This window comes from Vombatus ursinus, unplaced genomic scaffold (assembly GCF_900497805.2).
Source record: "Vombatus ursinus unplaced genomic scaffold, bare-nosed wombat genome assembly UNPS02014770.1, whole genome shotgun sequence".
In the NCBI taxonomy this organism is placed as follows: Eukaryota; Metazoa; Chordata; class Mammalia; order Diprotodontia; family Vombatidae; genus Vombatus; species Vombatus ursinus.
The window spans coordinates 12105284-12128422 of NW_020954548.1; the positions used below are offsets into that span (position 1 = coordinate 12105284).

At 34.7% G+C, this 23139-nt stretch overlaps 1 protein-coding gene across 1 annotated transcript in view; it reads right to left on the bottom strand.

Annotated features, from left to right (window-relative positions):
- Window positions 1-3986: 3986 nt before the first annotated feature.
- CNTLN (centlein) overlaps window positions 3987-23139 on the bottom strand; it is a 476456-nt gene continuing 457303 nt past the window's right edge. Inside the window, exon 30 of the mRNA XM_027863054.1 lies at window positions 3987-4577. Coding sequence (XP_027718855.1) covers window positions 4476-4577 — 102 coding nt within the window. The 3' untranslated portion in view covers window positions 3987-4475. The remainder of the gene's footprint in view (window positions 4578-23139) is intronic.

The window sequence follows — 23139 nt, forward strand, 5'->3', positions numbered from 1 at the left end:
GGCTATGAGAAAAGGCCTCAGTAACCCTGGTCCTCTTTACTCAAACAGGTAGGAAGATTGGAGATAGCCTGTTTTGGGTGCTAATGTTTGAAAGAGATAATGTATCAAGTTAGCATTAGTGCAGGCTTTAAGACTTCAGGACAAAAGGCTAACAAGGCTTTAAAAAATGATAAACTTAATAAAGCCTAAATAAAATGGGCATTTCCATATACACAGTAGAACAAAAAAAGAGTAATGCATATTAAATGACAAATTTCTATTATATATAGTTTGATTTTTTTAAAGTATATAATAAATTCAACATGTAACTTTCCAAGCCATACTGCTTGTCTGTGAATCTTCTGGGTCTTTCTTCTGTTACCTTCTATACATTTAAAAACACTTCAGTGAGGCTCTTTCTTTGGCCACTCTATCCTTTTGCCCCTCCTCCTCCTATCACTGGAGAAAGAAAGAAAATTTTTAAAAGAACAAAAAATAAAAAGCTTTGTAACAAAGATGCATAATCAAGCAAAGGACATTTCCAAACTGACCATATCAGAAAATGTCTTAGTTCGTATGTTCAGTCAGTTGCAACTGTCAGGAGGTTTATAACGTGTGTAGCAAAGCTTCTTACATGACACATTGACCCTTCTCCAGGTGGCTTAAGAAATATTCTTCCTTACGTTTCTTTTTCTTACAGGACAGGGAGTTACGTGGTATATATTAACTGGTAAGGGCATTGGGACAGAGCAGGCTGTCCTGGTTTGTATTGCTTCATCTCAACTACTGAACTTAATTGTCTTTTCTAAGTCCAGATTATCTCTGGATCCTTTTGCAGATTTTGGTACTGCATACTACCCCTTCCTGCTGGATACTCTCTCTTCCCTTGACTTCCAGAAGATTTCTTTATCTTATTTCTTTACTTGTAAGACAACTTGATCAGTCTCCTTTGGTTTTTCATCCATCTCCTGAACTCTAAACATGGGGGTTCTCCCAGGCTTACTCTTGGGCCCTCCACTCCTTGCCTCACTTTCTACTTTGGTAGTTGTCTATTTGGTTTATGATCATCTCTGTGCAGGTGGTTTGGAAATCGATAGATTTACCCCTCTTTCCTAAATCTTAATGCCATATCACTCACAACTAGGGGGACATCTCCATCCAGATATCACATGGGATCTAAAACTCAGTATGTTTACTTTGGAACTGATCATTTCTCCTCTAAACCTGTTTCTCCAAATTTTCCTAATTCTTTTGAAAAAAAAATTGATGCCTTTTGTCTTTAAATCACAATTATTTTTCATTCCCTTCAGATCGAACCTTCTTTTATGACAAAGAAGATCAAAGTAGCAAAAATAACCAATACAGCAATCTCATCTGCCAATGTATATAGTATTATACTCCAGTAGTAACCCACCTTCTTGCTGTGAAGGAATGGCTATGTTTCATTACCTCTTCACTGAGACCATCATTGGTTTTTCCATTACTTAGAGTTAACTTCATTTTAATGGTTCACTCATTTATACTGTATTCAGAGTGCCATGCCACATGATAGTATTCCCAATAGTGATATAGCTGGATCAAAGGATATTGACAGCATAATCACTTTTTTTGATTAATTTCAAATTGATATCTGGAATAGTTTGCTAGTATTTCATAGCTCAACCAATAGCATAGCAGTATGCATGTGTTTCCATTATCCTTCCAAAATTAACTGCCTCTTTCTTTTTTTAAATCTTTGCCAATTTTCATGCTATGAAGTGAAACATCAGAGTTGTTTAATTTGCATTTCTCTTACTGTTAGTGATCTGGAACCTGGTTTCATGTAGCCATTAATAGTTTGAAATTCTGCTTTGAAAGAATTTTCATTTTCTCTGACCACTTACCTTTGGGGGGAATTATGCATTTTGCCAATTCTTTGTATATTTCCCTATTTCTTTTGGGGGTGCATCATGTTCTCACTCACCCAGTATCATAACGTTGGAGTCATTCTTGAATCTTCCCACTTCCTCAGCTTAATCCCACCCCATCAGTTGGTTATCAAATGCTATTAATTTTACCTCTACAAAAGACTTGAATCAATCTCCTGTTTATCACTCACCCAACCACTGCTCTAGTTCAGGCCTTCATCACTTCTCATCTAAAATACTGAAATCACTCCTTAATTTGTTTTCTTTTTCCCATTCACTTGCCTCACCAATCCCTTCCACACTGGTGTAACCTTCATCAGGAACAGGTTCAGGCATGCCATTGCCCTTAAAAAGCATTCTCCATTACTTCTACAATAAAATGCAAACACCTCAGGCTGGCACTCAAGGCCCAATATAACCTGGCTCCAACCTACGTTTCTGGTCTTTTTTTACACACACCCTCTACATCCCAGCCAAACCATTCCTGGCTATTTCAGAACTTAGTGTTTTATCATCAATCTCTCAGCCTTAACATGAACCATCTTTTATTCCTGGAACGTCCTCCTTCCTCAACAGCTCTTCCTCCAAAGCTCAGCTCAGGTGTTGTTGCCTTCATGAATCCTTGCTTAGTCTCCCAGTTGTGCGCCCTCTTCCTGCTCAAATCATCTTCTAGTTGTCTACCTGAGTACATGCTGTATACTTCCAGTACAATGGACTCTCCTGGAGGCTACAGGCTGTTTTCTTCCCATCACCTAGCACAGTGTTTTGCACATGGCAGATAATTCATAAGGGCTCATTGATGTGATAGGACAACACTGTGTCTGGGAAGCTGAGGAACCTTTGTCTTTTCATGGTTGCACTGAAGTGAATCGGTGTTGGGGGAGAGGCTTGAGGCAGGGAAGTATTTAGAATGGTATTTTAATAGTTTAGGTAAGAGGCAACAATGGATTGGACTAGCGTGGTACAAAGATAAAAGGGAAGTTGGATGGCAGAAACATTTCAGAAACAGAATGGGCTGATGTCATGTGGGGTGCAAGGGAGAGGGAGGAGCCGAAGATGGCTTCGAGGTTTTGAGCCTGGAAAACGGGAAAATGGTTGTATCATTTACAATGATGAGGAAATCAAAAGGAGAAACACTTTGAGGGGGGAAGCAAGTACTTTGGTTTGCGTACCTTTGTAACATTACATGCCATAGAGGTAGTTTAGTTACAGGCACCCTTTTCCTCTGCCTCCCTCTTACAACCCTAAAAATCCGTTGAAGTGAAGTTCTCCAACTTCTGATTTTCTACTTGTTAACTGACGGGCAGGAGGTTACCTTATTTGTGAGTATGATAAAAGAAGAGCAAGAGACTATGTGAATGATCAGTGTATGTCTGATAGCATTTGAGAAAATTTTAATTATTTCAGAAATTAAAATGAGAATTTTAAATAAGGCAAACTAAAAAAGGGAGTTTAAATTCATGAGTGGTGACAATAATACAATTTTAGACAGCCAGCCATCTTCTTAAAGACAAGGCATCTTGGCATTTTGTAGCTACAGATCTTGTCTATGTTGCCCTCCAAATAATAAGGACTTTGTAATTGCATCATTCTTTTAAATTTTCAAAACACTTAAACACCTCTAATCTAATTTTATTTTCATGACAGCCTCCTAACAAATAGGGGTAAAGGCAACTGCCGAGTTCTCAAGGAACAGCAGCAGCCAAGACAGAACTGAAGGTTGGACTCTAGTGGGGCTCACTCTCACAGATGTTTCACCATCCTTCCAACATGACAAACATGGCTAAGTCTTTGGTGACTGAGTTTTGTCACTTCAATAAGTAAAATATTTCATTATTAATATTATTACTACTAGGGACTGAAATTTTATTTTTCTTTAAAATACTTATTTGTTCACAACTTGCCTTTTGTAGGCCTTTTACATTCTGGACCTGTGGTCCCATGATAATTTCTATGACCATACAAAATTTTGGCAAAAAAAAAGAAAACACTTTATTTTTGCAAACTATTTCTAGAATAGAGTACTTCCTATATGATTCAATGAAAACAAATACAATTGGACAATACAATGTTATTACTTTATTAACAGCTTATCCTTAGCTTATGATGCTTCATTATGTATTTGTTTACAAAGCAAATTATCCACTAACTTCTACAAAAGACAATAAAATATCTTGTAGCCTTGTTAAGAGAAAAAATATTCTCAGTATTTCTTCTTCCTAAAATCTCAACATTATAGATCCTGAGGATCTGCTGGTTCCTCTGTGTACTTAAGTCAATTTGTATGTTCTCAGCTTGTTCAGATTTCTAATGCACTGGAAGGAAAATCATTTTTAAGTTTGCATTGATTTATGGTAATATTTGTATTCAACAATCAAATGCTACACTATTTCCTTTTAAATGGTTATGCACCTAATTAATTTCACTTGTTTGACAATTAATTAGTTTCACAGATTACTATTTTTTTATACTGAACCTGACTATTGATAGTTGGAATAGTTACTGTATCAGATTACAATTCATGTTTTTCCAATCACACCACATAAAAAAAAAAACTTTTTGTATTTTGAAAAACGGTCCATTGCAATATCATCCAACAGCTTTCATAAATTTAATATAGTCTTCAACTAGTTTCTTCTTCTCATTTATTTTTTCCATTATTGCTTCTAATAAACATGCAGCAAATGGAAACTGGAAAAGAAACAGAGAAAGAAAAATGATTGTCAAAATTCTATATTTTCTTCAGTTAAAAAAACAAACTAAATATCAGCAGGCCATCAGATTTCATTCAGTTATTTCTGACAACTTTGCACATATTACTTTACCTTCCTCTGATCTCTTTAAAACTGATTTTTCTTGTTAAGTCTGGGTAATTTTGTCCTTTATAATAAAAATGATAAAAGAGCAGAAGTAAAATGAAAAAAGATAAACGCCTTATTGAACAATTCATGGTTTACTGACCATGTTAATGATGTAATCTGCAATACAAGGAGCTTTGCCATTTATCTTCAATCAGCTGATCAATAACAGGTTATAGTCATCTCTAGGGCCCACAAGCCTGTGAAAGTAGTACTGTTAGTTCATCACTCATATAAGAAGGAGAGAGAACTATCAATATACTTCCCTGTGTTATAGGGAAAGATCTCAACAGTTGTACAGTGAAACTTTAGTGTAAAAAAATGAGAAAAATATGTCCATTGATTAGGATGTTAGAGAAAAGTTTGTTTGGAGTATCAAAGTATAATAGACATGTTGCAGGCTGCTGAGTTTATATACTGAAGAGTAAGGTTTTGGTTAGCTTTGCAATTTATATAGCTTTTTGTAACTTAATCAAAATTTTGTCCCCTGTGCCTTACAAAGCTGTTTAAAGAACTTTTAGTCCCACCAAGACTGAAATTTCCCCTGCAATTCCCTTTCCCTCCCCTCCTCTCAGGGACACTCTTGTTCTTATAATTGGCCAAAGGAAATGATTCTTCTTAGGATATAGAAGTTTTTTCTCTCTCTTGTCTGAAACTTATCACTATGGAAATAATGAGTTAATACTTATCAAGAATTCTATAAAAAATGTTAAAGCTTCTAGAGAAATACATGGCAATTTAGCTCTCTAGCTTATTCAATGGTCTTGTTCTGGGGTTGATACAGGCTGCCTCCAACAAAACCATCAGTTAAGGAGTGTCAGTGAAGTGACAGCAGGATACTGAGGATTTGGAACTGGAAGTGACCTCAGGATCATCTAGTGTACCCTCTCCCTCTGACAGCTGGCAAAACTGAGGTCCTGAAAAGTCAGGAGTGAATTGGGAAGCAGCAGAGCCTGGATTCAAACCCAGGTCCTTGGACTCCAAACGTAGGGCTCTTGCCACTACACCACTTAGTACAGTGATACATGTAGTATCCTTAAAAAGTAGATAGGACCAGAATGATCGACATTTCCTATAAGGGAAAGCTGAAGCAAAAAAAGGGATTTGCTCAGTTTTTTTATGAAATTGTGAGATCTGACTAGACTCTGGATCTTACATATCTAGTGACTCCACAATATGGAATGAATGGCTTCATTTTATACAATGTTTTCCTTATACTTTAAGGGTCACTATATAAATTAAGGTGAATGCACTTTTCTGAGTAGATGAAATATAAAAAATAAATTTTTTTCTAATTGAGGTTCATTATCAAATTAGGGGATTTAATTTTTTCTGATGCTATTTTAATTATAAACCTTCCTTAAATTTCACTAGTTAGATAATAAAGTGACATCTGTTCCAAATTAATTTGTGATCTATGTTTATGTGTTCTAGCCTACAAAATTTGCTTCATTTTTTAAAGTTAAAAAGTAAATTTGTTTGATGGATGACATTTTACATGCTTTAATTAATGAGGGTAAAATAAGAATAAAACAATGTGAGGAAAATATATTACAAAAATATTCAAGTATGCTTTAAGCTTATTTTCATACTGTATATCAGAAACATTCTTAGCTTATTAAAGTGAATTCCTCATTGAATTTGGAAATAAACTATATTGCCCATGTAATTTCCAGTGTAAAAAAATATACATTATTGACATGAAAAATGCGAGATATTTTTCCTTAAAATATATAATTTCCAATGACAAAATTCAGAATTCTAATTTTTGTGGGAAAAGCTAACCCTAAACCCAAGCATACATCTTTAGGAGGCTAAGAATCACATAGTTCTTGGTTTATAAGTATTAAACTGATCCTACTAAATTATTTCTAGGATATAAAAATGGTCTTGAGGGGCAGCTAGGTAGTACAGTGGATAGAGCACCGGCCCTGAAGTCAGGAGGACCTGAGTTCAAATCTGGCCTCAGACCAAACACTTGACACTAGTTGTGTGACCCTGGGCAAGTCACTTAACCCCAATTGCCTTAAAAAAAATGGTCTTGATATTTAAACCAGGGACAGTTATAACAGAGAAAGAAAACTATAGACCAATTTCCTTAATGAACATGGATGCAAAAAACTTTAAATAAAATATCAGCAAAGAGTTTATAGAACATAATCAAAAAGATTATGCACCATTACCAGGTTTTATTTATATCAGGGTTAGAGCCGAATTAGTTCAATATTAGGAGAACTGTCAACATAACAGTCCGTGTTAACAACAAAACCAGCAGAAGTCATATGATTATATTGATAGATGCAGAAAAAGTTTTTGAGAAAATACAACTATTTCTATTTAAAATACTAAAAAACATAGAAATAAAGGGATCTATCCTTCACAGGATAAGTAGTATTTATCTAAAGCTAAAAATCAACTTATATGTAATGGGGATAAACTAGAGGGCTTTCAAAATAAGATCGGGGGTAAAGCAAGGATGTCCTTTATCTTATAAAATCTAGCAATAAAACAAGAAAAGTAAGTGAAAGGAATAAACATAGCCATAAAAGGAAATAAAATTATTACTTTTGCCAATGATAAGATGCTTTACTTAGAGGACACTGGAGAACCAACTAAAATTAATCAAAATAATAATTTTACCAAAGGAGCAAAATACAAAATGAATGCACATAAATTATAAACATTTCTGAATATAGCCAACAAAATCAAAGACGAAGTGAAAGAAAGAGAAGTGCATAAAATATTTGATAGTCTATCTACCAAGATATACACAGGAATTATATGAAATCAACTACAAAACATTTTATGGAAATAAACACACACTAAGTAACTGGAGAAACATTAATTGTTCATGCGTAAACCAAGCTAATATGATAAAAATGATAATACTACCTACATTAATTTATTCATACCATACCAATCAAACTACCAAAGGATTACATTACAGAGCTAGAAAAAATAACAAAATTCATCTGTTAAGGTTAAGAATTTCAAGGAAAATAATGAAAAAAAGAGAAGGGAAGGTACCTAGCAAAAACAGATCTCAAGCTATACTAGAAAGTAGTAATCATTAAAACAGTTTGTTTTGGTTAAGAAATAAAGAGGTTGAGCAGTAGAAGAAATTGGGACTGTAACATACAGAAGCAAATAAACAACTCATCTAATGTTTGATAAACCCAAAGACTTCAGGTACTGGGGTAAGGACACACTATTTGACAAAAACTGTTGCGAAAACTGGAAAGGAGTATGGCTGAAATTAGATTTAGAGCAACACCATGTATCAAAATAAGCTCCAAACTGATACATGACAAGTATAAAAGGTCACATCATAAACAAACCGGGGAGCAAGGGAGAAATTCGTTTTGAGATCTATGAATGTGACCAAACAACGAACCTAGAGGATCATAGTAGATCAAACAGATACTTTTGATCATTGTTGTTGTGCAGTTGTGTCTGACTCTCTGTGAATCTATTTTGTCATTTTCTTGACAAAGACACTAGAAGGGTTTCCTTTTTCCCTCTCTAGCTCATTTTATAGATGAGGAAAGTGAGGCAAAGAGGGTTCAGTGACTTGCTCAGGGTCACACATCTAGTAAATGTCTGAGGCTGGATTTGAACTCTCTTCATGACTTCAGGCCTGGTGCTTTATCCACTGGACCACCTTGTCACTTTTTCAACAAACAAAACCAATGAAGCTATGATTAGAAGGAAAATAGTTAATTAGGGGAAAAATCCTCGAAGTACATTTCTCTGCTAAAAGTCTTATTTCCAAGATCTATAAAGAAACTGATTCAAACTTATAAGAATAAGATATTCCTCAAGTGAAAAGTGGTCCAAAAATATAAACAGGAAGTTCTCAAAAGAAGACATGCAGGATTAAAATAGGCATAAGAAAAAAAATTCTCCAAATCACAAGCAGAGACATGAAAATTAAAACAACTCTGTGGTTCTACCTTAGACATGTTAGAATGGTGAAGTTGATATTAAAGGAAAATGACAAATTTTGGTGAAGTTGTGAAAAAATAAGCATATTAAATACATGATTCGCTAGTACTGTCAATTTGTCCTGCCATTCTGGAAAATAATTTGGAATATTCTTGAAAAGTTATAAACTGTGCATACCTTTTGACTCAGTGATACTGTTACTAGGCCTGTGTCTCAAAGAGACCAAAGAAAGTGGAAAATAACCCATAAGCACAAAAATATTTGTAGCAGTTTTTTTTTTACAAAAAGAACTGGAAACTAATGGAGTATCCATCAATTGGGGAGTGACTGAACAAGTTATAGTATATGAATGTAATAAAATATTAATTTGCCCTAAGAAATGATGAAGGTACAATTTCAGGGAAAACAAATTGGGAATGTGTAAATGAACTGATGCAGACCAAAGAAAGAAGAACCAGTAGAACAATTTATATAATAAAAATAACAATACATAAATGAATGACTTTGAAAGATTTACCTTTTATCAACACAATGATTAACCATGATTCCAGAGGATCTATAATGAAGAGGGTTATCTACTTCCCGAAAGAATGGAGATAGACTCAATTGGAAGAACGAGACATGTATTTGCAGACAAACAATGTGAGAATTTGTCTTGCTTTACTATGCATACGTTACAAGGGTTTCATTTATTTATTTTTTTAGTAGCAGGGAGAAGCGAGAGGAAAATAAAATAAATATTTGTTAGTTAAAAAAAATAATGCAAGCTATATGCCCAATGGCCAATAAGTGGAAATACTATTGAAGGAACTAAACCACTAATATTGACATTTATAATATTAATGAAACCAGAAGACACAAAGAAGTTACAGATAAATGAAAGGATGTTTCACAAGTTCTCATTAGAATGGAAAATAAAAGAGTTGCTCCAAAGCAACAGGATAAGGAAAGAAAATATACCTGTCATTTCACTGATATAGGGAATTCAAAGATGAGGTAACTCCCTCTACCCATGCATGTTGGAAACTTTTCTGCAACTTATAGAATTAGAAAGTTACCTAGAGCAGAAGTATCAAAGTGGTAGCCTAGGACTGTATGCACAGCAACTCCTAAGTGCTGTCCCAACCCAATTAAAATATAATTGGAAAATGATTAATAAATAAACAAATTAATTAAATAAAATACAACATAACAGATGTTAATTTGTGATTTTCTACATCAGTGTGCATCCTGCAGCAGATCCATTTCTATCTGAGTATGACACCACTGGCCTAGAGCACTGAGAGATGAAGGAGTTTGACCAATGTCACATAGCCAGCATTGTGATAGAGGCTGGACTTCAGGCTTTTGCCCCAAAGCAAGAGGAAACATTTCACGTTATCCTTGCATATCTTAGCTTGTAATGCTTATCATACACATGGGCATACATGTGTTTGATGGTAACATACAAAGATCAGAATAAATTATTTATGAAATAAAATAAAAAGATAGCAATTTACTGCCCATACCTGTTCAAAAGGATGAAAACAGAAAAATTTCTTAAAGAATTTTACAAGGTCCTCTAAACCAAAACAACATATATACTCAGATATATAATATATACATACATACATGTACACACACACGTGTGTATATATGTATATATACACACGTGTGTGTGTGTGTGTGTGCGCGCGCACGTATACACACTACGAGAAAGTGACCACAGGGAAACTGAAAAAACAAGTTAGAAAGTATGGGTCGGAATTAAGAAATTAAAGGAGACAAAAGCTCATAAACTTTTCAAGAGCCACAAGTATGTATATCATAAATACTTTACATAAAGAGTCCGATAACGCCGGCATGACATGATTCAAACAATAGCATGACAAAATGAAACAGATTTATGTATTAATAGAAAGCAATTGGTTTTAATCATGGGAATCATTTCTGAATCAGTTGTGTTCAATCTGACCATCAACTAGGTAGTTAGTCACCAAATCAGAAAAAAAGGTAAAAATATATTGCATTCAATTAAAATAACTCTAACTTGATTGATTTAAAATAACCTGTTAAGTTTTTAAAATGACAGTTGGATAAAGGTAAAAGTTTCAACACAAATTATTACTATTTCTTACTGAAATTTAAATCGATATAAACCAATAATGGTCACAAGGAAGCCAAACACAGGCTTCTTGCTAAGTAGAGAGACAGCACTCACTGAACACTGGTTTTAGAGTACAAACTCATATGTAAAACATTACAGTGGAAGATGGTGGATGAATGCATGGTTGATAAATACAAAATAGAAAAAAAGTATAGAGGGGCAGCTAGGTGGAGCAGTGGATAGAGCACCGGCCCTGGATTCAGGAGGACCTGAGTTCAAATCTGGCCTCAGACACATAACACTTACTAGCTGTGTGATCCTGGGCAAGTCATTTAACCCCAATTGCCTCATACACACACAAAAAAAAATAAATAAAAATAATAAAAAAAAGTGTAGAGGTGAAGCTACAAAATACTTGAAAGAGGACTCACCTAATTCAGATGTTCCCAAATATATTAACTGATGAAACTGGAAGAATATATGCTAATTGGGGCAGATTTGCCATTGTTTCAATAATATGTGTTCTCATAACTAATGGTGGAAGTACGACATCTGGACTCTATTACCTAAGTATGTGAAGTACTGAAGGCAATTAAGATGCCAGAAAATGAAGCCAGGGTGAGATATGGCAATGGCACATACTCACAGAAGGAATCTGAGTTGGAGGTAGCAAAATTTTAAGAACACTGAAGGATTTTTAATATATCTTAAAGAGAGTATGATGGCAAAAGATTAGAAATAATTATGGGTGGGATTATTAGCAAAAACATCAAAAAAGCTATGGAGATAATATCAATCATACCACTTTACATATTTACTTTCTTATATCTGTAAAATCTTAATGAACAGAATGTAAGCTTAAGACAAGCAACTTGTGTTTTTGGTCGAGACAATCTCAAACCTAGAAATGTGCCCTGCAGAGTCTGTCATTAATGTTTATTGATTTGAATTGAGTTAAATCTCTATGGTTGCATCAATTAAGGAATTTTGTACAATCTTAACATATAGGAGACATCATGTTGAAAGACAGCCCTGAGGATGGCATTTTGTTCTACCAATTCAAATGCTTTTAGGTTAATCCAACATAAAATAAATACAGATAACCTTGTATTTTCTATACCTCTCCATCAATTTTATATCTATGAAGTCATGGTCTGTGGTAGAAAATAGTTTGTGGGGGCAGCTAGGTGGCACAGTGCATAGAGCACCGGCCCTGGATTCAGGAGGACCTGAGTTCAAATCCAGCCTCAGACACATAACATTTACTAGCTGTGTGATCCTGGGCAAGTCACTTAACCCCATTGCCTAGCAAAAACAAAACAAAACAAAACAACAAAAAAAAACAAACGAAAATAGTTTGTGAAAGCATCTCACTTCCATTCTCATGTTTACTGAAACGTACATGAGTTGACTAGGATAATGAGTGCTTTAGTTTGTCAAAGGGTCTTTTTAATCTATTGTTATGATCATGTTTTTCTTATTCGTAGTGGAGCAGCCAGTTGGTGTAGTGGATAGGGTACCAAGCCTGGAGTCGGGAAGACTCATCTTCTGAGCTCAAATCCAGCATCAGATACTTATTAGCTGTGTGGATACTTAATAGGTGTGTGTGGAAGTCACTTAACCCTCTTTGCCTCAGTTTCTTCATCTGTAAAAAGAGCTGGAGAAGGAAATGGCAAACCTCTCTAATATCTTCGCCAAGAAAATTCCAAATTGGGTCACTAAGAGTGGGAAACAACTAAACACCAATGATTGAGTATGTTCATTGTTTTCCAAATTTTGAACCATTCTTGCAGTCCTTACATAAATCCAACTTGATTTTATATATGTTAATATTTTGCTAAACTTTTATTCAAACTTTTTGCATCAATATTTGTTAATGATATATATGATCTATAGCTCTGCTTTTTGGTTTGTTTGTTTTGTTTTTGCTTTTGCTTTCTTTTCCCCTGGTTTCAGTATTATAATAATATTTGATTCTGAACAGGAATTTTGCAAAGTTACTTAATTATCTATTATTGAGAAAAGCATTTATAGCATAAGTATTGTATTAAATATTTGCTACAATTCATTTGTGAATCTATTTAGACTTATTTTTTGTTGTTTCCTCTTGGGATTGTTCAACATTTCTTGTTTTGTTAAATTTGGGTATGTTATATTTTATAGAGAATAAACTGTTTCCTTTACAGACCTAGTTCTGCTGGTATATTATTGTGATTCACAGTTACTAAGAATCCCTTATTTTCTCAATTTTTATGTCTTTACCCAGGTAATTTAAAAATTCTGGCAACTTGGTTTTCTGCTTTCCTTTTCAAAAATACATTGTTCAATATTTTATTAATTTGGTTAGCTTTTTAAAACTGCCGTTTTGTTCATCAGTTGAGTGCTATCCTCCAGTATTCCAATGCACCTACAATGGCTTCCATGTGCCTCAGTAATGTGAACCACAAGTCATCTAACTACGTAAACCTTCCCCATAATAAAAGCCTTTTGAAAATAAAGACTATTGGACCCACCTTGTTGGCTTTCCAGGATGCATTCTGGTAAGGATGGCACAACTACTTTTCTGTTTACTTTCCTCCAACTTTTTCACTATTTCTTTCTTTCCATTTGTTTAGGAATTGCTAATTTGTTAGGGTGTTTTTTATTTAATCACATACACAGTTCATTTATCCTCTTCTAAAAAATGTGAATAAATTTTCAAAGATCTGTAGGGGTGGGAGTAGTTGGTCTTTGATCTCTTTGATTTCTGTCCTTCCTTTTTCTCTTGGTTTCCTCTTGTCCAGGCCTAGGGATCAACTGTACCAAGGTGCTCCGAGCTTCCTAGCTGCTTCCATTGACTGTGGACTAGTAGAGTTACATATTTAAAGGTCTCTAAGCCACGGTACATTTTTAGCCAGCCAATCTCAAGTTTGCCTTCTAATTTAAAGTTATATTTTCACCCTTTGTACAGGACAAAAGGTGGTGGATAAATTCTCGTTGAAGGTGTTTAACAACATCACAGAAAACATATGATAAAAAGCATGGGAGCAAGCATGCAGCTCTGTTTCACTCCATTGTTGACTGGGCAAGCATGAGAACATTGTCCGTTATCCAGAACCCAGGCACACATGCCATAATGAAACTGACATATAATACTGATAAACTTCTCCGGGAAACCACATTTTGCCATACTTTTTCACAAGTCTTTATGACTGACAGTGTCAAAGGCCTTCCTTAGATCTACAAATGTTGTGTACAGACATCTGTTCTGCTCCTGGCATTTCTCCTGGAGCTGTCGAACAAGAAACACTTTATCAAACATTCCTTAGCCCTTTCTGAAGCCACATTGGCACTTGAGTAGATTACCATCTTCCAGGTGAAGGATCAGCTTATTAAGGAGAACTCTAGAGAATATTTTGCTGGCAATGACTAAGAGAGAGAACCCCCTGTGACTATCACAGGACAATCTATTTTCTTTTCCTTTATAAAGATGAACAATGGAGGCATCCGTGAACTCCTGGGTGATAACCTCTTCTTGTCATATAACCCAGAAGATTTCAGTCAGTTTTTATATAAGCAGTAGACCCTCAGCCTTGTAAATCTCAGTTAGAATAATATCAATACCAGGTGCTGTGCCATACAAGAGGAGTCTAACGGCATTCAAAACTCTTCTGAAGTTGGAAGTTTGGACAGAGAAGGATTGACTTCTACTTGAGGCATACGGTCAGTGGCTTTAGATGGTTGATAATGGTCTGTTGAGAAAACTATGGAAATGTTCTGCCCATCTCTCCAGGATCATGTCCTTATTACTAATCAATATGGCTCTATCAACACTGATCAGTTGAGAGGCACTACAGGTCTTTGGTTGATAGATAGCCTTTATGGCATCACAAAAGTGCTTTGGATAGTTATATAAAATTGAATTTCATCTGCCTTCTTACTGAGCCAAGAATCCTGTGTCTCTCTAAACTTCACTTGCACTTTATTTTTGAAGGACTTAAATGCTGCCTTCTTAGAAATGAATAAACTGTCCTGCTGGTAAACCCTGTGGAGTTCTTGTTTTTCATTTATCAGCTTCTCAATTCCCATCATTTTTGTCAAATCAGTCTTGATGTTTGTTGGTGCTCTGACCCAGATGAGTAAATGCAGTGCTGTACATTAAATCACTGAAAGCTGCCCATTTCTTTTCTGCTTCACCGTTGCCAACTGTGTGTTGGCTCAGCTTTTCCTCCAAGTTAGCAACAATTTTTTCATGCTCTTGTGCATCTCATGACTTTCTCATCACTAACACTGTCTTCCATTTAACTAAACACAATAAAACTTCATGGGTGTGCCTTCACAGCAAACACTGGCATTTAATAGACTGTCATTGTAAGAAGAAGAGACAGGTAAGATGTGAGAGTGACAAAGAGTATGTGTGGCATAGAGTGCTTGACTGATCATAGACTTATCCTCTCCAAGCTAAACATTCGTTTTCAACAAAAGCAGTAACCCCAGAGCAGGATGACAATTATAAGACTTAATGGCAACAGATTAGAACACTTCTCTGACTACTTCAAATAAGGGACCCCATATGGAGACCAAGAAGCAGAAATACTGCTAGAAAAGCTGAATCCCATCAATCTTGATATTTTTGTCACAAATGAATAATGATAGCTAAAAATTATATAGTGCTTACTATATGCCAGGCACTACACTAAGCACTTTATAATTATTGTCTCATTTGAGCCTCATAACAACCCAAGGAGGTAGATGCTATTATTATCACCATTTGACAGACAAGGAAAAAGACAGGCAGAGGTTAAATGACTTGTCCATGGTTACACAGCTAGTAAGCATCTGAGCTGGATTTGAATTCAGGTCTTTCTGACTCCAGGCCTAGTATTCTCTCTACTGCGTCACTTAAGCTGGCCAAAATTAAATTTAAGAATGGGTCACAGTTACTCTTTGCAAGAAGCAATGCAAGTATGTGGTTTGATTTTTCTGCAAAGGCAACAAGCAACACAATTTCATGGGATATTTGGTCAAGCTGTATTTCAGTATTGATAATTATTTGCAAAAAGATGATCAGAAAACAATGCAACTTATGCTCCAACTTCATTTGCAAAAGATAAAAAAGTAGGGAAATTCTATGAAGGATTCAATGAGATTTTCTTTCTGCCTGCTTATAGTATGTTTTTCTTTGATATGGAAACTCTAGATGTTGACTATGCCATTCCCGTATGTTTTCATTTTGGAGTTTCTTTCAAGAGGTGGCTACTGGATTCTTTTTATTTTCATCTTCATTCCAGGCATGGGGGTATGTACAGCCAAATTAAATCAACTTACACTCTGATACTTAGTAACTTTAATGGAAGGGTAGGAAAATGTAAGACTAGAAATATATTGGAAAGCACAATTCAGAAAAAGAAATGAAACAGCCAAAGATCTGTAGATTATGCAGAAGTCTCAGGCTTTTCTATCATGAACACTTTCTCTGAAAAAAAGAACTAGTAGGAGCTGAACATAGTGGGCACCTAATAGTATCATTCAGAAAAAAGACTGGGTTGGGGAGGAGGGGGAATGGGAAATGCTACTATTGTAGCAGTTATCCCTAAATCAGCTTTCTGTATATAGTTAGACTACTAACTTGTCAGGGAAAAGAACAGAATTAGTAAAAAGCAAGAATAAGGAACGATGAGAAAAAGATATGTCATAAAATTGAAACATCTCAATCTTGGATTATTTAAACAAATAATTATTAATGAAAAATGTGAAATGGTTATTAGAAATTACATACCAATAGACTATAATAATCTTATAACACGTTTGACCAATGTAAATCTATTGCCAAAAGAAAACCAAGAAAAGCACAGAAAAAAATTTACTTATTTGCTAAATGGCAAGAGATTCTGGTCAACAACATGAGTTTAGATTTAGAATATAAAAGAGTTTGTAAAATCTTATAAAGATGATGGACAATTATGAGAAGTATGATATTCTAGAGGACAGAAAAGAAGTGGAGAGTAAAATCAATTTTAAAAATGGTTGGCAACAGATTCAACTAAGCTAAGTCATGCCAGAGGCATTTAATGATCAAAGTGGAAAGAGGATAAAAAAAAAAAAAAAGAAGGAAAAAAATGGAAAAAGGTTATAAGTCTTTTTCATTATTAGGAAAAGTAGCACCATTACATTCGGATCCTAATTCACATTTCAGATATTCTTACAGCAGAGAAAGAAATGGCATTAAAATGAACAGAAAGAAATTACAGCTGAATTAGACTAAGTATATAATAAGATTCATGCTATTGCTCCTGCTGCTGCTGCTGCTGCTGCTGCTGTTTGCTGTTGGTGGTGGTGGTGGTGATGATGGTGGTGATGACGGTGTTCAGCTGTTTCAGTCGTTTCGATACTTCATGACCCCATTTGGGGTTTTCTTGGCAAACATACTAGAGTGGTCTGCCATTTCCTTCTCCGGCTCATTTTACAATGAGGAAACTGACTCAAACAGTTAAGCGACTTGCCCAGAGTCACACAGCTAATCAGTGTCTGAGGCAGAATTTGAATTTAGGAAGATAAGTCTTCCTGACTCCAGGCCTGGTACTCTATCCATTGCACCATGCAGCTGCCCAAGAGATTCATGCTGGAGGATACACAATTGTGAGGGTGTTGCAGGATTAATATGAAATACATCTGAAAGGAGGGGAAGATACCAAAGATATGGAAAAAAAATTGGACTTTATTAATACCAAACAAGGCCTAGATGTCTACACAAAATCTTTATGACAGTCATCTATACCCCCCTGATGAATGTATAAGTGGAGAAAAGCAGGGTCTCACAAGCAATATCCAAAAATGGACCACGTATTTTGTTATTTTGCAACCGATATAGAAAAGACTGCAGTGTGCTTAATGTTTGTTGATCACAAAGATCAATTGATTTGATAGAGCAAAATAGAGCCTTTAAAAGCTCTTTTCCAGTAAGATGTCTCCCATCCATGCATTAAAATCATTCAAGATTCTTGAAAGACATAATGAGAGAAATGATGGTTCTGAATGGATACTTATTTATTTTCCTTCTATTAGAATGTAAACCCATTCTAATTGCTGCAATGCATTGTCTTTATATGTTTCTATTGATTCTTCATATATATATATATATATATATCTTTTAGTGAGGCAATCAGGGTTAAGTGACTTGCCCAAGGTCACGCAGCTAATACATGTCAAGTGTTTGGTCTGAGGCAGAATTTGAACTCAGGTCCTCCTGACTTCAGGGCTGGTGCTCTAGCCATTGTGCCACCTAGCTGCCCCATTTCTATTGATTCTTAACTGCATCTTTTAATTTTTTTTATTAATTTCTTTTGATTTATCAACAATCACTTCTTTAAGTTTTTGAATTTTAAATTTTTCTCTCCCTCCCACACTCCCTCCTCAAGATGGCTCACAATCTGATATAGGCTCTATACATATATTCCTATTAAATATATTTTCACATTAGTCATGTAAGGAAGAATTAGAACCAATAGAAGGAACCACAAGAAAGAGGAAACAAAATAAAACAGAAGAAAAAAAAGAGGAAATAGTATGCTTCAATCTGCATTCAAACTCCTGTGGATGGCATTTTCCCACATGAGACTTTTGGAGATGTCTTAGATTCTTCCATTGCTGAGAAGGGCTAAGTCTGTCGATTTTAGTCATTGGACAACATGGCTGTTACTGTGTACAATGTTTCCTGGCTCTGCTCACTTCACTCAGCATCAGTCCATACAAGTCTTTCCAGGTTTTCTGAAGTCTGCCTGCTCATAATTTCTTATAGCACAATAGTATTCCATTACATTCATATTCCACAACTTGTTCAGCCATTCCCCAACTGATGAGCATCCCCTCAATTTCCAATTCTTTCCCACCACAAAAAGAGCTGCTATAAATATTTTTGTACATGTGGGTCCTTTTCCTATTTTTATGATCTTTTTGAAATACAGCTCTAAAAGTGATATTGTTGGGTGAAAGGGTATGCACAGTTTTATAGCCCTTTGGGCATAGTTCTAATTTACTCTCCAAAATGGTTGGATCAGTTCCCAACTTTACCAACAATGCATTAGCGTTCCAATTTTCCCACATCTCCAATATTTATCATTTTCCTGTTTTATCATGTTGGCTAATCTAATAGGTGAGATATGGTACCTCAGAGTTGTTTTGATTTGCATTTCTCTAATCAACAGTGATTTACAGCATGTTTTCATATGACTATAAATGGCTTTAATTGTGTCATCTGAGAACAGCCTATTCATATTCTTTGACCATTTATCAATTGGGAGAGTGACTTGTATTCTTATAAATTTGACTTAGTTCTGTCTATATTTTAGAAATGAGGTCCTTATCAGAGACACTGGTGGTAAAAATTCCTTCCCAGTTTTCTGCTTCCCTCCTAATCTTAGTTTTATTGGCTTTGTTTGTGCAAAAACTTTTCAATTTAATGTAAATTATCCAGTAAGATCGGGGTGAAACAAGGATGTCCATTATCACCACTGTTGTTCAATATGGTACTCGAAATGTTAGCTTTAGCAATGAGAAGAAAAAGAAATTGAAAATATTAGAATAGGCAAGGAAGAAACAAAGCTATCACTCTTTGCAGATGATATGATGATATAGAGAATCTTAGAGAATCAAGTAAAAAAACTACTTGAAATAATATACACCTTTAGCAAAGTTGCAAGCTATGAAATAAACCCACATAAATCATTGGCATTTCTATATATTACCAACAAAGCCCAACAGCAAGAGATAGAAAGAGAAATTCCATTTGAAGTTACTGTAGACATTAGAAAGTATTTAGGAGTCTACCTACCAAAACAAACCCAGGAACTATATGAACACAATTACAAAACATTTTTCACACAAATAAAGTCAGATCTAAATAATTGAAAAAACATCAGTTGCTCATGGGTAGACTGAGCTAATATAATAAAAATGACAATTCTCCATTTTGCATTTCATAATGTTTTCTATCTCCTTTTTGGTCATAGATTCTTCTGTTCTCTGTAAATCTGACAGGTAAACTATTCCTTGCTCTCTGTTTGGTTATAGTATCAGCCTCTATATCTAAATCATGAATGTATTTTGACTTTATTTTGGTATATGGTGTGAGATTTTGGTCTATGTCTAGTTTCTGTCATACTCTTTTCCAGTTTTCCCAGGAGTTTTTGTCAAATAGTGTGTTCTTTTCCCAGAAGCTGGGGTCTTTGGGTTTATCAAATCGTAGATTACTATAGTCATTAACTACTGTGTTTTGCATACCTAACCTATTCCACTGACCCACCACTCTATTTCTTAGCTAGTACCAAGTAGTTTTGATGATTGCTGCTTTCTAATACAATTTAAGATCTGGAACAGCTAAGTCACCTTACCCTGCATTTCTTTTCATTAGTTCCCTTGATATTCTGGACTTTTTGTTATTCCAAATAATTTTGTTATTACTTTTTCTAGCTCTATAAAATAATTTTTGGTACTGTGATTGGTATGGCACTGAATAAGTAAATTAACTTAGGTAGAATTGTCATTTTTATTATGCCTACCCATGAGCAACTGATGTTTTTCCAATTATTTAGATCTGACTGTGTGAAAAATGTTTTATAATTGTGTTCATATAGTTCCTGGGTTTGTATCACTAGGTAGACTCCTAAATACTTTATAATGTCTACAGTAACTTCAAATGGAATTTCTCTTTCTATCTCTTGCTGTTGGGTGTTGCTGATAATATATAGAAATGCTGATGATTTATGTGGGTTTATTTTATAGCCTGCAACTTTGCTAAAGTTGTTTATTATTTCAAGTAGTTTTTTCACTTGATTCTCTAAGATTCTCTATATCATCATACCATCTGCAAAGAGTGATAGCTTTGTTTCTTCCTTGCCTATTCTAATACCTTTAATTTCTTTTTCTTCTCTTATTGTTAAAGCTAACATTTCCAGTACCATATTGAACAACAGTGGTGATAATGGACATCCTTGTTTCACCCCTGATCTTATTGGAAATGCTTCTATCTTGTCCCCATTACACATGATGCTTGCTGAAGGTTTTAGGTAGATGCCACTTGTTATTTTAAGGAAGACTCCATTTATTCCTATTTTTCTGGTGTTTTTAATAGGAGCAGGTGTTGTATTTTGTCAGAAGCTTTTTCTGTATCTATTGAGATGATCATGTGATTTCTGTTAGTTTTGGTGTTGATATGATCAATTATACTGATAATTTTCCTAATATTGGACCAGCCCTGCATTTCTGGTATAAATCTTACCTGTTCATAATGTATTATTCTTGTGATAAGTTGCTGTAATCTATTTGCTAATATTTTATTTAAAATTTTTACATCTATATTCATTAGGGAAATTGGTCTATAATTTTCTTTCTCAGTTTTGACTCTTCCTGGTTTAGGTATCAGCACCATATATGTAACATAAAAAGGATTTGGTAAGATTCCTTCTTCACCTATTTTCCCAAATAGTCTATAGAGTATTGGAATTAATTGTTCTTTAAATGTTTGATAGAATTTCCTTGTAAATCCATCTGGCCCTGGAGATTTTTTCGTAGGGAGATCATCAATTTCTTGTTCAATTTCTTTTTCTGAGATGGGGTTATTTAAGTATTTTGCTTCCTCTTCTGTTAATCTGGGCAATTTATATTTTTGTAAATATTCATCCATTTCACTAAGATTGTCAAATTTATTGCCATACAGTTGGGTGAAATAGTTCCGAATTATTGTTTTAATTTCCTCTTCCTTGGTGGTGGACTCATCCTTTTCATTTTTGATACTGGTAATTTGGTTTTCTTCTTTCTTTTTTTAAAATTAAATTAACCAAAGGTTTATCTATTTTATTGATAGTTTTCTTAATTTCAATTTTATTAATCCCTCCTTTGGTTTTCAGTATTTCTAATTTGTTATTTAATTGAGGATTTTTAACTTTTTCTAGTTTTTTTAGTTGCATGTCCAATTCATTGATCTACTTTTTATCCATTTTATTGTCATTGTCTTGAATGAAGTTATTGATTGTTTCTATGATTTGTTGTTTGACTAACAACATTCTTTAGGATTAGATTATTTAGTTTCCAATTATTTTTAGTCTATCTTTCCAGGGCCTTTTATTACATATAATTTTATTGCATCATGATCTGAAAAGGATGCATTTAATATTTCTGCATTTCTACAATGGATTGTGAGGTTTTTATGCCCTAGTACATAGTCAATTTTTGTATATGTGCCTTTTACCACTGGGGGGAAAAAAGTATATTCCTTTCTATACCCATTCAATTTTCTCCAGATACTTATCATATCCAACTTTTCTAAAATTCTATTCACTTAACTTCTTTCTTGTTAATTTTGTGATTAGATTTATCTAGTTCAGAGAGGGGGAGGTTGAGGTCCCCCACTAGTATAGTTTTGCTGTCGATTTCTTCCTGTAAAACTCCCTGCACTTCTCCTCTAAGAATTTGGATGCTATACCATTTGGTGCATATATGTTTAGTAATGATATTACTTCATTGTCTATGGTGCCTTTTAGCAGGATGCAGTTTCCTTCCTTATCTCTTTTGATAAGACCTACTTTTGCTTTTGCTTTGTCTGAGATCAGGATTGCTATCCCTGCTTTTTTTTTTTTAATTTCAGCTGAAGCATAATATATTCTATTCCAGCCTTTTACATTTAGCCTGTGTGTGTCCCTCTATTTCAAATGTGGTTCCTGTAAACTACATATTGTAGGATTATGGTATTTAATCCATTCTGCTATCTGCTTCCGTTTTATGGGAGAGTTTATCCCATTCACATTTACAGTTATTATTACTATCTGTGTCTTTCTTTCCATCCTATTTCTTCCCTGTTTATGGTTTTCTTCCTCCTTTCTCCCTTTCCCTCCTCACTAGTGTTTTACTTTTGACCACCACTTCCCTCAGTCCCACCTCCTTTCTATTAGCCCCCTCCCTTTTCTTCCCCTTTGTCCTTACTACTTCTTTACTCCCTTCTATCCCTTCTCCCATTTCTTTCCCCTTTACCCTCCTACTGCCCATAGGGCAAGTAATAATTCTATACCTAACTGATTATGTTATTCCCTCCTTGAATGAAATCTGATGAAAGTAAGGCTCAAACAATGCTCATCTCCCTCCCTTCTTTCCCTCTACTGTAATAGGTTTTTTTGCCTTTTCCTGTAAAGTAATTTACCCTTGTCTACCTCCTCCTTTCCTTTTCTCCCAGTACAATCCCTTAGTTAGACCAGGTTAATCCACTTATTTATATCCATTTAACCCACTTAGATTTTTTTTATCATTACATCAAAGTCAACTTATACCCACCCCCTCTATGTATACCTCTTTAAAATCGTGTAATAACAATATAGTTCTCAAGAATTATAAGTGT